We start from the raw sequence: 15401 nt of genomic DNA, 5'->3' as shown, positions 1-15401 counted from the left end.
AGTATTCAGTATCTTACCGCGAGTATTGTCTCGCTGTCTCGTGCGCAAACACGTGCCTTCATCCGTACGTTCATTGGGCTGCACAGTTTACGCCTTCAGTCCCTCATTCAGCCCACCACTTGTGGGAGAAACCCAAATTCCTTTGACCTTTGATGACATCTTGAGATGCCTTGTGACCGGCTACCCTGCTACACCACCAGAACTTAGCACACTTGCAGACTCGCCAGTCGCCACCGTGGTCGCCACCTCAGCCCGCCGAACCCAATACCTGTATGCGAATGCCCTCAGTGCAACTTCTCAGCGCTCCAACCTCCGTGCTGAACTCACGGCAGCACACGCCGTCCCGCCCCAGCGCGCTTATTAAGTGTAGTCCCAAAATCTGGCGCGGTGTATGCACTCAGCAAGTCCTTGCCCTGCACTGCCCCGTCAAGCCACACAAACACGCACACTTCCTCTCCACACACAAGAACTTCAGTACCACGTCCCAGCCAACTCCATCCACTCACTCGCGCACACTTGCACTCCTGCACGGACCAAGCATCAATAGACAGTGGACAACGCCAGCTGCTTCAATGGACAACGCCAGCTGCTTCAGAACATGGCAGTCCACATGTTGCTGAGCCGCCGCTGCAAGGACTCCAGCGTGTAGTTGTAGGCCAACCCGCCAAACTCGGGCTGCCACACAAATGCCCTGCGGACCGCCGAGAAAACGAGGCAAAGAGTCAAAGCGCGTGCAGGTTTTGACAACAGGTCTGAGCAGCCATGCATCTAGCAGGCGCTGGCAGCGCAACCACAAAAACTAACACGCCACGGTGCCGCACACCGGCAGCCCGTTGCCTTTGCACCCTGGTACCCTCACATCCAGTAACCCCAGCCCACCTGTGCCAGTGCGCCAGCCCCGCCTGCAGCGACGCCAGCTCCTCGGCCGTTATGGAATCCAGGATCTCAAACAGACGGTACAGGTTGTGGCGGCTGACGCGTATGGAGAACTTCTCGTATGGCAGCACGTCCCACAGCGTCTATAAAGTGTGGTTAGCAGGTTGTCATGGCAGTTGGTAGTTACGGTAGTCGATGCACAACCAGGCAGAAATGCTGACCTTAAGGGCTTCAACGATGCAAAGCACTCAAGTGCGGGATGCAGGAATCATGTTCACAAATGCAATGAACCTCATGCCGCTGTGCTCGCACCGCTGCCGCGGCCTAGCACGTGCTGCCGCACACCCACCGGCCACACGTGGTCCTGCACCATGACGGGCACGCAGCCCGTCATGGCCGCCTGCGTCAGGCGCACGCCCCAGCCGAAGCCCATGGGCGTGAAGCAGAAGCGGCTCCTGAGCATCAGGCTGGGCCCGCCGCCTGCAGGGAGTGGGAATGTGGCCGGGCTCAACGCAGTGTGTGTGTGTGTGTGTGTGTGTGTGTGTGTGTGTGTGATGGTGATGGTGGCGGCAGCGGCGGACGCGAAATGCAGGTTTTGAGATACCCGGCGCCGGAATCTAGGACGTTGGCGAGAGCTAGGCAACAAGCAACCATTTAACTCGAGCATTCCGCTGTCGGAAGACCCGAGCCCATCAGCCTTTGCAGATGCAGCCTTCCCACCTTTATTGATGCTGACGTCGGGGCGGGTGGTGTTGCCAAACAATGCCAGCAGACCCTGACGCACGCCACCGCTGTATGCCATGTCGGGTTTGGAGAAGCCGTCGAACGAGAACAGCACGGGCCGCGGCCGACTGGAGTTGTGGGTCACGGCGCCGCCATAGGTCGCAGGATCGGCGTAGATGTAGGCATCCTGCAACAGCACACGCAAGATAAATCTCAAGCATCAGACACGAAGTGTGTGGGTACCTATCTCGTAGCGTATGTGGACATCAATCTGTGTGTTGCGCCACAAGCGGGGCCAACTGCGCATGTCCAGGAGTCACGGGTGGCCGACGTAATACGCCTTCCAAGCGCGGGGGTGCTCATCAGATCCCACATGTAGACTGCCACCGGACGGCTCCATGGACGGCCAACGCCCCCCTGTGCTCCGCTAGTTTGGCTTGCTTCCCTTCAGTTTGGGCTGGTCTTTACACACATACACCGACTTCTTGACTATTGGGACCTACTACGTTGGGCTTGGGCATGTAAACCCCCCTCCACTCACTCACTCACTCGGTTGGCTTACATAGGGTTTTGGAATAACCTTACGCCCGCCCCCCCCACCACACACACCTGGAGCGACTTGGTCCAGCTGCCGTGTTCGGTGGCGGGCAGGTAGTTGGGAAACGCCACATCGTGCTCGGGCCTGGGTGATTGCGATGACACATACATGTGAGTTAGAAACAACAACAAAGCCCGCCCAGACGCACATGTGTGTGTGTGTGTGTGAGCGCGTGCATGGGAGAGTACTATGGGGTAGGTTTGAGCGCCCGCGTACGCCGCAGCCGCCACAACCCGCCAAGTACCTTCCTCCTCTTCACCTAGCCGTTCCTGCAGCAATCTGGCGCCCCGCCCCGCCCCGCTCCGCCCCGCCCCGCCCCGCCCCGCCCCGCCCCGCCCCGCCCCGCCCCGCCCCGCCCCGCCCCGCCCCGCCCCGCCCCGCCCCGCCCCGCCCCGCCCCGCCCCGCCCCGCCCCGCCCTACCCCACACCTGTAGCACGGCTCCTTCTCCGCCCACAGCGCCTCCCACTGGTACCGCGGGAAGCCCCGGAACCGCGGGCGGCCGCTGGCGTTGAGGTGCTGGTACTCAATGAGGGCGGCCAGCAGCGCCGGGTCCTGTGGCGGCAGTGCGGAACAGGCGGTGGGGCGGGGGGGGGGGGGTACATTCATGATTAATTAAGAAGTGAAGTTGTAGGCAGGTACAGTTGCAGGGGGGGGGGGTTGCAACGATGGTACAGAGAAGGAGAAGTCAAGCGAGGTAGGCAGGGCGGGGGCTTGAGAAGGAGAGGCCAGGTAGGGTGAGCAGAGGCAGACGCCTACAACCATGTACACAGCCTCTTCCCCTGCTTTGTGTACACACGCACATACCGTGCGTTCCCCTTGACACATGGACATAAGCAGGCAGATGGATGGCCCCCAAGGATAGGTCAGGCACAGCAGCTCACCTCCCACAGCCGCTCCTTGATGAACCAACCCAGCTGCTGCCCGTCCAGCAGCATGGACTCGTTCACGCCGGCGGCGGCGGCGGCCCGGCGGCCGCGCAGTGCCACCTTGCCGCTCTGGGCGAAGTGCACCAGCTGCGCGTGTGTTGGGAGAGCACACAAGGGAGGAAGCATGGAGGAATGCATGTGTGTGCCTGTGTGTGTGTGTGTGTGTGTGCGTCCGTGTGTGCGTACTTGAAAAGCAAAAGAGGAGGGTGTGCCCAGTGCATTAAAGGGCACACAACGTACATACTGCAGGTGTGTTTTTGCGAGAGCCTGTACGAAACAAACCGCCCCAGCTGTTCAGCAGGAGCCAGTAGCCGCACACCCTGGCATCATTGCAGCAGCGCGACGATGCACGCCCATTAAGACTGTCTGTGCTGTTACGCGAGCACTGACACACGCCTGGAATTGCCCTCCAGCCCCAAACACGCGCTCGTTCGCGCGCACAAGCCCACAGCCCACAGCCTACAGCCCACAGGCGAAAGCCGTGCCAAAGCGCACCTTGATTGGCCGCTGCACGTCTGGGCCCAGCCTGTAGATGTCGCAGCACCCCCGGTCGTTGACGGAGGTGAGGATGTGGTTTCGACCCCCCGTCATGTTCCAGAAGGGGTAGTTGTGCCGTACGTACGACACCACCCGGCTGAACAGCTTGCCGGGTTGGCCCACGTTGCCTGGGCGGGGGGGGGGGGGGCACGGGGGGGGGGATGGCGTGAGTGGTGGTGGTGGCGATGGTGGTGGTGGTAAGAGGGGCTGCGTGCCGGTGTGGCCGTGCGGTGGCGCGGTTAGTATGGGGCGGGGTCACCACAACAGTCAGGCGAAACGCAAATCCATTCGCCAAACGCAAATCCATTCGCCAGTTTACCATCAGAGGACGGTAGTCTGCATCACTAAGGCGTAACCGCGCGCGCGCATGCCCGTGTGATGCCTGTCTGCGCACCTACCGATGTAGTAGTATGTGAAGGTGGGGATGTAGAACAGGTTGGCCTCCCAGGGGTTCTCGGTGCGTGTGGCCCAGTCGCCCAGCAGGCGGTTGAAGAACTCGTGCTCCGCCAAGTAGATGGGGAAGTGCAGCGGCCTGATGGGGGGGGGGGGGTTGTAAAATACCAGCCCAAACTAAACCAAACCAAACCAAGCTAAGCTAGCGGGGGGGCATCCGATTATGACGCCAGTCAGACGACGGCGACGGGGGGAGGGGCCGCATGGGGCGAGTCCAGACACCCGTAGGAAACGGGAATCGCTGTTGCAACACCCTCCTGGCGGGCGCCCAGCACACCCGCTCACTGACACCCGCCCAACCCAACTGCCACCCACCATTCGTCAGAGTGGCTCCGCATGTGCACCACGGACTCTGGCAGGTCGTACACATAGATCTTGAGCCGCGTGGGGTGCGGCGCGTACTCTGCGTGTCAGCACACACGGTACCGCGCAGGCAGAAACACGCTTTGTCCTCCGCTGCTGCTGCCCAACAGTCGAGCCAAAGTGAAACAGCAACACCTGACATGCGGACCAAAGCAACAGTAGCGCTCGGTTGCATGTGCACCCACCATCAGCCTCGTACGCCTTGCTACGCGAGCAGCCCAGCCCCCACCAGCCGGGCTGGCAGTGGCAGAAGCCGCCCTTGCATGCGCCGCGGCCGCTGCAGCCCAGTGGGCAGTGTGCCGCCTCCACCGTCTCACAGGCCTTGCCGCTGTAAAAGGCAGCGCAGTCGCACTGCGGCGGGTGGCCCGCGCCCCAGGCGAAGCAGTTGCCCCGCTCGTTGCAGCTGCAGGAGGGGGAGACAGCCGCGTGGCGCGGCGTGGCAGTGCGTGCGTACTTTTGAGTGAAGTGAGTGGGGGAGCGTGATTTAAAGCCGTATGACATGCATCCCGGCAGGATGACATGCCAGCTGCCAAACCCAGCAGCCCTGCTTGTCACACATCCCTGTGACCGCTTCGTCACCCCCGTCCCCTGCTTGTGTTTCCCGCTATCATTCCTCACCGGTCGGGGCAGCGGCTGAGGGGAAAGAACTGCTTCGAATTCATGGCTGTCTTGGGTGGCTCCGACACGTTTCCAAAGGAGAACGGATCCTGGCCCTCGACTACCGACTGCGAGCAAAATGAAATGAGTAGATGACAGCCAGTTTCACATGTAGGTCCAAGGATGCATGTGCCACTTGGATCCAGCTACGCCACGCCTGTGGCCCCCTAGGGCATCGGCTGCGGATAGCTATGCGGCACACACTCCAGCAGGACCCCATCCCACCACTGACTGCCATGTGTTGCCAAACCGTCACACGCCACACCACTGTGACGCGGTGCCGCCTGCGGCCTCCCAGGTGGCCTCCTGGCGCGTGGCCTCACAATGACATGCGCGGCCGCCCTGCTGTACGCCGGTGCCACCACCTCCCACAGGCAGCCCCTCCAACTCACCAGCCACTCGCCCTTCTTCCACACCACACCCGCAGCGTCAGGCTCGGGAATGCCCGACAGCTGCTGATCCAACGGCCGATTGCTGTACTCGAAGCAGCTGCGGCCGTTGAGGGGGATAGGATAAAGAGGGGTCTTCAGATAATAGCACCATCTTTGGCTGTCCCCTTAGTTGGCAAGAAAGCCATACGCGTTGCGTCACTTGCGTGGCGAGCAGTTGCGGACCCGCCGTGATGGAGTAGGGCATGGCTCACCCGCCTGCTGCACCGCCCGCTACATGCATCGAGTTACGCCCAACGCTGCACATCCGGGAAAAGCTCATTGGGCCCCTTCTCCTTCCCACCACTCACTGCATGCTCTTCCACGACCAGAACGCGCCGTGTTCACAAAGGTAGTAGTCGTACACGTAGCGCGACTCCAGACAGCTGATGTTCTGGAGCTGCTTCAGGCACTGGCAGTTCTGTGTGCGAGGGGTGCAGGCACGTGGCGGGATGAGGGGCACAGGGTCACAGAGGCGTGTGTGTGTGTGTGTGTGTGTGTGTGTGTGTGTGTGTGTGTGTGTGTGTGTGTGTGTGTGTGTGTTTGTGTCGCTATGTGTGCGGCTGTGTCCGCGTCATGTGGGCCGGATAGCTCTGGCGGCGGATTACGGTACGTGTTGTGGGTACCTGCGGCGCGGGTAGCACTGCGCCCAGCACCCCAACGCGCACAGCTACCCACCTGAACCACCCAGTCATGTCTGTCACTCGTCCTGGCGCGCACTGCGGCCCTACCTACATACCTTGGGGAAGACCGACCCGACCATGGGGGGACCCGAGCTGGCGTCCTGGCTGGCCGAGATGCGGCAGGCCGGCAGCACTGGCACCTCACAAACGGGGCCTGCGGCCGCAGCAGCAGCGGCCGAGTTTGCGTCAGGGCTTGTCAGGGCAGGCATTTTATGGAAGGGAGGCAGCCCAAGACCCCGAGCAGCTCTGCCAGGGGGCGCGCATCCGGATCCCTACGTTCCCCGCCCGTGTGCCGCCGGTTGGCGGCAAGCCTGCTCCCCCACTGCCGCACCTGTCCACCCGAAGGGGCACTCGCACAGACCCGTCTCCGCATTGCAGTTCCCAGCGCGGGTGCAACCTGCTCAGGATCCAACGTTGGGGTGGCCAAGGGGTCGGTTCCTCCGTCGCAACCGTCGCACGCACCATGGCGAGGCAGTCACGTTACCAGTCGCTCACAAGCCCGCGTGCGGCAGCTCCGAACGCGGTCTAGGTATGCTTCAGAGAGCATATCGCGGCAGCCTTGCGAGGTACATGCACAGTTTCCGGCTGGCATCTTTACAGTGCAGCCCCGTGCGCTCACCTTCAGGACATGGTTTTGCTATCGTCCTGAACGCCGGCAATGCTGATGAATGGGTATGACTCGCCCAAGCCCAGCACACCAGCGCGACGAACGTGCGTCGCAACATTACCATCCTCTCAAGAAGGAACCAGACCGCCTATGTTTCTTTCATTCTTCCTATTACAGATGTCTTGCCGAGTGCTCACAAGAGCCAGAGGCAGATGCTTCAATGCTGGAATTTGGGAACTTGGCAATAGTGCATGTGAATTGTGTTTATTGTCAATTGCAGCTAGCTCACGAAGCTGATTGCCAGTGTGGGGCTTGGGAGCTGTGGTGCAAATGATAGAAAGCCAAGGCACTCATGAGGGGCGACGCAGTATTGATGGGGGTCCCGATTGCTGTTTTGGCACGATCCGTGGCACGGGCAAGTGGGCAACCGTGGTGAGGCCCGCCGTGCCGCATCTTGTGATTTTGTGAGCCTGATAACATCAGGTCCAGCACGCTCATTCAGGGCCCAGTCACAGCTGTGTGGACTTTAGGAGCATGCACCGTGCCAGCACAGCTTGGCACATGTTGCGGGGCCCTTGGCCACCATAGGTTTTTTCGCGAGCACACTTGCCATAGTTCCTTGTATACAGTATCTTTTCCTGCACAATATTACATTACATATACGAGGACAATACACAGACTAGTTGCGCAAGCTTACCTCCAGTGACTGGCTTTGCTTATAGGAAATCTACCTGCAAAATGAAATTACTTCACGTGTGATGCGTCTCGGCTGTAGGCAATAAACTAGAGACACAGGCCGAGCGGCAGCGCGACAGGATGCTGCCGCTGGAGCACAAGGTGAGGCCCCACGCTGTAACTGTGCGTATGTGCTGAGATAAGTAAAGTTTAGAGCCTTCGCTTCATGAGTCTATTGACGCCGGTCGAGGACGGGTGTGAGGAGCAAGTGGGTCGGTGTATTCACTAGATCCTGAATAGTATACATACTGATAAATGCTTGAAACGCTCACAGGCTAGCGGTCGGGTGCAAGCCACTGGCCGGGGCGTTCGGGCTAGCGTGGAATTGTCTTCGGTGCTGCCACAGCAGCGCGCCGCACAGCTTCAGCACCAAAAATGCAACACGGGAGCGCGGCTCGGCCGCGATCCCCGTCGCGGTGTCGATGCGGAGCGGACCTTGGTCTGCACCGCGGCGACCACCGCCTCCGTGCCATCCACCTCCGGCGCCTCGCCCAGCGGCTCGCAGCTCAGCTCTAAGGCGCTGCGTCCCCGGCGCTTCAGTGCGCCCGTCATCGCGCGGCTGCTGCGCTCCACGACCACAGTGCAGGTGCGCTGCCGCACACGGGCCGGGTGGAGCGCTGGGAGGAGGGAATCCCGCGTGCTTGCCGGTGCCGCACGGCTTGACATGCCCTTCCATGGGTTGTCCCGGGTCGCCTCCACCTGCGCAATCGGATTATGAGGCCTGTCGCACAGCCGACTGCATCAACATAATGGCCACACCCACCAACAACTTAGCCTCCTGCCACGCGGGTCAACCGCGCGCAACACACACCCGCTGCCTCTTTCACCGAAGTGGTACGGTATGGTGGCACCCCCTAACCTCCCCCACACACTGTCTCCCTTTTTACCACACCCAACCACACGCAATCACGAACGCATCCTCCCCACAATCCCACAGGAGCTGGCTGACCTGGTGCAGCAGCAGTCGTTGTACATGGACAGCAGCCACGTGGGCATCGCCATGCTGCACCTGGCGCTGCTGGTGTCGCGCGCCGAGCAGCAGGCGGCGGCGCAGCTGCAGCTGCAGCTAGCAGCCAAGCAGGCCGCCACGCGGCGGGCCGGAAGCGGCGCGTCCACCAGCGGCCGGGCACGGGGCTGGGGCTCGGGGCCGGGCCGGAATGGCAGTGGCAGCAGCAGCGTCAGCGTCAATGGCAGTGGCAGTAGCAGCAACGGCAGTAGCAGCAGCAGCAGCAGCCTTGCCATGGGTATGCAGCTGTCAATGGCGTCCATTGGTGACGATGTGGTTTCAGGGGTAAATGCTGGCCCGGTGCCATCCGGCGGCGCGGATGCGTTGTTGGATCTGGAGATGTCGTCCATCCTGGATGACGACGACGGCGCGGGGGCGCGGCAGCTGCAGCAGATGAGCGATGACCTGGCGGCGGGGCTGGAGGCGGCGGCCACGACAACAGCCGCGCCGGAGGCCGGGGTGGCGGCGGCGGGTGGTACGGGCGCAGGCGCGGCGGCTGACGCCGCCGCCAGCAGCTCTGCACCCTCCCTCGTAGCAGCTGCTGCTGCTGCTGCCGCAGCCGCCGCGTCGCCGGCGTCCTCACCGGACGTGGCGCGCACGCTGCGCACGCTGCTGTCGCGGGCCTTCTCGCTGGGGCTGGACTCTCTGAGCGGGCCGCAGCTGGCGGCGGTGTTCAGCGGACTGGCGGTGCTGCGGAGGCCGCGGCAGCAGCAGCAGCAGCAGCAGCAGGCCGGGGCGGCGGGCGCGGGCGCGAATGCGGGCGCGGGTGGTGTTGGTGGTGTTGGTGTGAGTGCGGGCGACCGGCTGGTGGCGGAGCAGCTGCTGGCGGCCATGGGGCCCAAGCTGTACGAGTGCAGGCCGCAGGTGCGCTGCGTGTGTGGTGGTGGGCGGGGGGGGGGGGGCTGTAAATACCAGCCCACATAAACCAAAACGGAAAGAGGAGGAGAGGAGAGCATAGCCGTCCATAAAGACGGAGTGGAAAGGAGGGGCATGGTGTGTGTGTTCTCGTATGCGGGAGGGCTTGTGTTGGCGGGCATCACCATCAGAACATTGCCCTGACGCGGCATGGTACGCCTCAGGTGCAGGCGCGGCGCAGCCGCACTCGCTGAGGAGTGCGCTGCCTAGGCCACCCCTCGCCATCCCTCACCTTTCCTTCTCACCGCCTCCCATCCTCCCTCCCTCCCCCCATTCTGCCCCCCCCCAGGACCTGGCCAACACGCTGGCCTCTGTCGCGCTGCTGGGTCTGCCGCCGGACGCCGACCTGCGCACCAGCTTCTACGCCGCCGTGCGGCAGCAGCAGCGCCGCTTCGGGCCGCGCGAGCTGGCCACCACACTGTGGGCGTACGGCGCCATGGGCACGGACGTGCAGGAGGACGCCGTACAGGTGGGTGGGGGCCGGGGTGGTTGGTTGGTTGGATGGTTGGTTGGTTGGTTGGTTGGTGGGAGGTTGGTTGGGGTCAGCGAGCCCGCAGAGCCTTATGCTTGGAAGCAGGCTCGCCGAACGCTTACCTGTCCCAGCCTCCCTCCTGGTCCTGCCTGCTGCGTACGACGTCCAAGGCGCCGCCGTCAGCCCTTCACTCCTTTACGCACGTATACTTCCTTCCGCGACCCCCCCCCCCCCCATGCAGTTGGTTCTGGAGCTGTCGCGCGCCCGGCTGACGTCGTTCAGCCCGCTGCAGCTGGCCAAGGCGGTGCAGGGACTGGCGGCGCTGAGGTACAGGTGAGGCGGCAGGAGCGGCAGGCGGCGATAGTGGTGGCAGCAGGGGCGGCAGGGGGGTGGTGGGTAGGGGGAGTAGTTGGTTCAACCACCCCTCTGGAGGAAAAGCGAGGCGATAAGGATGGGGTAGCGAGTGAGGGGCCGGAGCGCGTAACTCGTAATCATGAAGTGCTTGAGATGGGGAGGATATAAACGGACAGGAAACGGGTGGGCGTCAAGGGCCCCAGGTGTCATCACGGGTGGTGGGCTGCACAGCGGCACCAGCAGAAAGCACTGGCCTTGGGCCTCAACTCACTGCCCTGCACTGCGCGCCTGCATTCCCCCTTCTCCTCCCCAGGCCCTCTCCGGAGTGGGTGGAGGCCTACTGCTCCGTGCTGCGGCCCGCCCTGCGCCGCATGAGCTCCCGCGAGCTGTGCGCGGTGCTGCTGGCGCTGGCCAGCCTGCAGGTGCGCGTGTGCGTGTGCGTGCTCAAAAACAACAAGACGAAGCCCGCTGTGTGTGTGTGTGTGTGTGTGTGTGTGTGGCTGTGCGGCTGTGAGTGTGTGTGTGTGTGTGTGTGTGTGGTTGTGGATGCTGCGCGCGTGGTTTGGGTACAGGGTAGGTCCAGGCACGCGCCCACTACACCCGGCTGCCGCTGCTGCCGCTGCCGCTGCTGCTGCTGCAGGTGGGTCTGGACGGCGGCACTCGTGCGGCGCTGCTGGTGCACACCTTCAGCGGCCCGCTGCCCGGCATGGCGCCCGGCGAGGTGGCGCTCAGCCTGTGGGCGCTGGGGCGGCTGAGTGCGGTGGACATGGACCTGCCCGCACTCATTGACCTGGACATGAGCGGCAGGTGCGGGATGGGGGGGGGGAGAGGGCAGGTGTGAGCATGCTTCGACTGCAGTGATGTGCATTTGTGCGGAGTCATGGTGTATGGACGTGTACTGGCGGCTCTCAGGCAGATTTCGTATTGTGTGGAGGATTTGCCGACACGTCGAAACGCGCCTGCCTGCCTGCCTGCCTGCCTGCCTGCCTGGACCGCGGCACCATGCCCACATCTCATCGCATCCTCCCGCACCCACCCGCACCCTCCATCCTTCCTCCTGCTGCCCTCCTCCCATCGCGCAGGGTGTTGGACCTGACGTCCCGGCTGCTGGCCGCCGGCGGCTTCAGCGGCGGCGAGCTGCAGCAGCTGCTTGAGGGGCTGACGCGCCTGGCGCTGCAGCCGCCCCTGGAGTGGATGCAGGCCTTTGTGGCCGCACTGCAGCCGCAGCTGGACAAACTGGATGTGAGGCGGCCCCCCGTGTGTGTGGGGGGGGGAAGGGGTGTAAACTCCAGCCCAAACTACCCCCGAACCCAATGCAAAAGAGGGCCGGAGGGGAGGGAAGGAGGTGCAATGCCTGTGTGGGCATGCAGGCGGCAGCAGCTGTATCATGTTCAGCCGCGGGCCCTGCGGGCATCAACGTCCAATTGTTGCCACACCCACGGCCCGCACCTCCCTCACGCGTGCCTCTGCCCTGCAAATGGGCCCCCTTCATGCCTGGGAGCCCTAATACGTGCGCCCTACCCATCACCCCACCCACCCACCCACCCACCCATCAACCCATCAACCACCCACAGGCCCAGCAGCTGGCGGGTGTGCTGAACAGTCTGGCGGCGCAGCAGTACCGGCCGCAGCCCCAGATGCAGGAGGTGGTGCTGGCGGCCACACAGGCCAACATGAAGCAGGTGGGCCGGGCGTGAGCGCTGTGTGCGTGTAAGCTTCAGGTGGGTGTGTGTGTGTGTGCGTGTGTGTGTGTGTGTGTGTGCATGTGTTTGTGTAGGTGTAGGTGTACCGTATGTGTTTGTGTGCGTGAGGCGCCAGGAGGCCGTTAGCCGGCGGGCGGGCAGGCAGAGGAGTCCGGGAGCGGGAGTACTACGTGGTGTGTCACCACGGGCAGGCTACGGGCTGCGGGTTTGGTGGCCCATCTCAGTCCGGTCTGTGTCCCTGCCGCTTTGCGGCGCCGCTTTCCACAGCACACTGCGTACAACATCTACGGTATACGCACGCAAGCCCTCCACCCACCACCTCTGAAATAATCATGAATGTACCCACCCCATTGATCATGAATGTAGCCCCACCCACCTGCTGCGCCTGTTCCCCTCCCTCCCCCGCGCCCAGCTGCTGGCCGACACCACCTGCTCCGCCGCGCTGCTCACGGCGCTGCGCCGCCTCAACATCGAGCCGCCACCGGGCTGGGTGGGGGCGCTGCTGGAGGAGTCGCGGTCCGCGCTCAAGAACAGGTGGGAGCGAATGGAAGGGAGGCACAACGAGTGCGCGCCCGAACGAGTGCGAGTGGCTGCTCACCTAACCCCCCTGCCGTGTTTCCGCTCCGCTGGCCCCCACCGCCCTTGCCCCCCTCGCCGCCCACTGGCAGGTGCACGGACCTGCACCTCGCCAACCTGGCGGGCTCGCTGGCGGCGTGGGGCGTGCGGCCGGACGGGCGCTGGGCGGCGCGGCTGATGTGGCGGAGCCAGGTGCTCATGAACGAGGTGAGGGAGAGGCAAGCGGGGCCGGGGCCGGGGGGGCCAGGCTCTGCTCCGGGCTGTGCTGCAGCGGCCACTAGCTGCATCGCCTGCCTGACTCCCGCACACACCTGGCCTTCACTGCTGCCCTCACACCGGCTCTCACACCGGCCTTCACTGCTGCCTTCACTGCTGCCCTTACTCTGGCCCTCGACCCGGCCTTCACTGCTGCCCTCCCTGCTGCTCTCACCGCGGCTCTCGCCGCCTCCCCTCACTCCCCGCCTGCGCCCACCCGCAGGACCGCATGTCGCCTCGCGCGCTGGTGGCGCTGCTGCAGGCCATGGTGTCCCTGGGCCTGTCGCCCAACCCGGTGTGGACGCAGCTGTGCCTGCAGGCGGCGGTGCGGCGAGCCAGCCAGCCCGCCTTCGAGCCGCACCACTACGGCACACTCATGGCGTCACTGCACGCGCTGGGCATACAGCCGCCGCAGGTGTGGGCGTGTGGGCGTGTGTGTGTGTGTGTGGGGGTGGGAGAGGGGGCGTTGCGTGTGGATGTGTGTTAAGACAGTAACAAGGCGAGGCCCGCCCAGACTGCGCCGGATGTGTATGTGTGTGTGAGAGAGAGAGGAGGGGCGCACGTGTATGCACATGTGCGGGCTGTCACCCTGCGCGACCCAAACATGCCACACCACCACGCCCGCCTGTCACCTCCTCATGCTGCTGCTGCTGCTGCTGCTGCCGCTGTCTGCCGCCCAGGAGTGGCTGACACGCATGCTGCTGAGCACCTACCGCTGCTGGGACCGCTTCAGCGTCACGCACTGGAGCAGCCTGCTGCCGGCGTTGGTGCTGCTCAAGGTGTGTGGCATGAACACGAGCTGCTAGCAGGAATGAGTGTGTGGCCAGCCCGAGGATACAACGGGAATGCGCAGTACTTGAGAGTGGGGTTACATCCTTTAAAGAATGAGGGCGTGCGGTGGGCATCCACTGTAACGCCGTGGAGACGGGCTCGGGCTGTGGTAGCTTTTGCTGGGCTCGACCAACAGAACAACGATGATGCTGATGCTGGCGCCGCCGTCGCTCTCTCTTTTTCGTTTTGCCCGTTGCGTGACAGGCCCGCCCGCCGCGCGAGTGGCTGCGGCGCTTCGAGGCGACCAGCGCCGCCCGCCTGGCCGACTGCTCCGCCCTGCAGCTCCTCACCCTGGCCGTCTCCCTCGCGCAGCTGCACCAGCTGCACGCCGCCGGCGCCGTCGCCGACACGCCGCTGCTCCTTCCCGGCGCCGCAGCGGCAGCGGCAGCGGCTGCGCCGGCTGGCGCCTCCAGCGCTGCCGCCGCTGGCGACAGCCCGGCGGCGCTGTCGGCGGTGCCGGCGGCGGCGGGCGACGGAGCGCTGGTGCCGTCGTTCATGTCCATCGATGATGACGGCACCGCCGCCGTCGCGGCCGCCGCCACGGCCCTTGCCGCGGCGGAGCCGGCGGCGCACGCCGCCACCTCTACCACCACTGCCACCGCTGTTGCGCACCCGCAGCCACAGCTGCTGCCGCAGGCGCAGGCGCTGCCTCAGCCAGGCCCTGAGTGGCAGGCCGCCTGGTGGGCTGCCAGCACGCGGCTGCTACTGCGGGTGCGCTACGCGCCCAGCGAGCTGGTATTGACGGCGGGCTGGCTGGGCAGCCTGGGGCTGAGGCCGCCGCCCGAGTGGCTGCAGGTGGGCAGAGGCTGGGGGCGGCGGTGGGACTAGGGGCGGAGGCTGGGGTCAAGGGCTGGGGACTGTGGACTTGGGTGGAGGAGGTATGTGGGGATGCATGGGCAATGTGAAGGCGGTGTGCTGGTGATGCAAGTGTGCTGGTGATGCAAGGGCGCGCGGGGGAAGGCACACGTGGGGAGATGTGCTGACGCGCTGGTGCACCCCGTGTGTGTGTGTCGGGTCCCGCTGCAGGCGTGTGCCGAGGTGGCGGCGCGCTACAGCAAGGTGATGGACGCGGCCGAGCGGCAGCAGCTGGCGGCGGCTGTAGCACCCCTGGCGCTGGAGGCTGTAGCACCGCCGTCGGCGCCGCCGGCCGGGGCGGCTTCAACGGCTCACTGAGTGGCAGCAAATGGCGCTGTGGACAGCCCCGATCTGTCGTGGGGTGGCTTGCGGATGGGGGCCAGCCAGAGTGCAGGGACTTGAACGCGGGCATGTGCCCTCGGGCGTTTGGGACAGCCCTTGTGTCAAGCGGGACATGCGTGGCACGAAGGCGGGGCGGACAGTCCGGGCATGGCAGGGCGCAGCAGGAATGATGGGATCAAGGGTGGGATGCGCTGGCACGTGAATCCAGCATTTGAGGAGGAATATGAAAGCGGTATAGCGGGGTGTGAAGATGGTAACTGCGAGAGCGAGGAGGCTCCACCGCGAGCCCTGGTCGCCGGCGCTCATAGCTGCCCGCGCCATCAAGGGCTGGGGCGCTGTATAGCGAAAGTCAAGACACGAGAGAGGCGCAGTGTACTGGTGTGAGTCGGAGAGATTTTAGGAATGCTGAACTGATGGACGTGGGCGCCACCGCACCAGGTTAGGGTTGATGGGATCTTGAGCAGAGGTTGATGGGGAGTTGGGGACGGAAATGCGCTTGGCAAAG

At 64.2% G+C, this 15401-nt stretch overlaps 2 protein-coding genes across 2 annotated transcripts; one reads left to right on the top strand and one right to left on the bottom strand.

The window, feature by feature from the left end:
* Position 1: 1 nt before the first annotated feature.
* CHLRE_09g388393v5 (uncharacterized protein) lies at positions 2-7223 on the bottom strand. The gene is made up of 17 exons (XM_043065468.1): positions 6865-7223; positions 6577-6642; positions 6302-6399; positions 5874-5983; positions 5527-5623; positions 5096-5202; positions 4663-4880; positions 4430-4517; positions 4060-4193; positions 3620-3789; positions 3080-3211; positions 2626-2750; positions 2209-2281; positions 1597-1786; positions 1226-1356; positions 880-1019; positions 2-691 (listed from the first exon to the last, which is right to left on the bottom strand). The coding sequence occupies exons 1-17, from the start codon at positions 6974-6976 to the stop codon at positions 592-594; spliced, it is 2091 nt and encodes a 696-aa protein (XP_042921091.1). The 5' UTR covers positions 6977-7223; the 3' UTR covers positions 2-591.
* A 250-nt stretch (positions 7224-7473) lies between these two features.
* Positions 7474-15399, top strand: CHLRE_09g388356v5 (uncharacterized protein). The gene is made up of 15 exons (XM_001694994.2): positions 7474-7689; positions 7862-8173; positions 8525-9457; positions 9798-9977; positions 10222-10313; positions 10648-10756; positions 10975-11141; positions 11417-11576; positions 11909-12016; positions 12450-12571; positions 12706-12820; positions 13092-13283; positions 13549-13647; positions 13904-14494; positions 14726-15399. Exons 1-15 carry the CDS (start codon positions 7669-7671, stop codon positions 14870-14872), a joined length of 3348 nt encoding a protein of 1115 aa, XP_001695046.1. The 5' UTR covers positions 7474-7668; the 3' UTR covers positions 14873-15399.
* Positions 15400-15401: the final 2 nt, after the last annotated feature.

Source organism: Chlamydomonas reinhardtii, chromosome 9 (genome assembly GCF_000002595.2).
Source record: "Chlamydomonas reinhardtii strain CC-503 cw92 mt+ chromosome 9, whole genome shotgun sequence".
NCBI classification, from domain to species: Eukaryota; Viridiplantae; Chlorophyta; class Chlorophyceae; order Chlamydomonadales; family Chlamydomonadaceae; genus Chlamydomonas; species Chlamydomonas reinhardtii.
The sequence above is the reverse complement of the archived record's forward strand: the minus strand, read 5'-3'. Positions and strand labels throughout refer to the sequence as shown.

What these genes read in the sequence shown, in the direction of transcription:
- CHLRE_09g388356v5 (XM_001694994.2), top strand. Translation starts at nt 7,669, where the DNA reads ATGCTGCCGCTGGAGCACAAG. An exon ending in CTGGCGGCGCTGAGGTACAG is followed by an intron (nt 10,314 to 10,647) that starts GTGAGGCGGCAG and finishes TCTCCTCCCCAG; the next exon opens with GCCCTCTCCGGAGTGGGTGG. An exon ending in TGGCGCTGGCCAGCCTGCAG is followed by an intron (nt 10,757 to 10,974) that starts GTGCGCGTGTGC and finishes CTGCTGCTGCAG; the next exon opens with GTGGGTCTGGACGGCGGCAC.
- CHLRE_09g388393v5 (XM_043065468.1), bottom strand. Translation starts at nt 6,976, where the DNA reads ATGGTAATGTTGCGACGCACGTTCGTCGCGCTGGTGTGCTGGGCTTGG. An exon ending in CAAGGCGTACGAGGCTGATG is followed by an intron (nt 4,518 to 4,662) that starts GTGGGTGCACAT and finishes GCTGACACGCAG; the next exon opens with AGTACGCGCCGCACCCCACG. An exon ending in TCAAGGAGCGGCTGTGGGAG is followed by an intron (nt 2,751 to 3,079) that starts GTGAGCTGCTGT and finishes CTGCCGCCACAG; the next exon opens with GACCCGGCGCTGCTGGCCGC.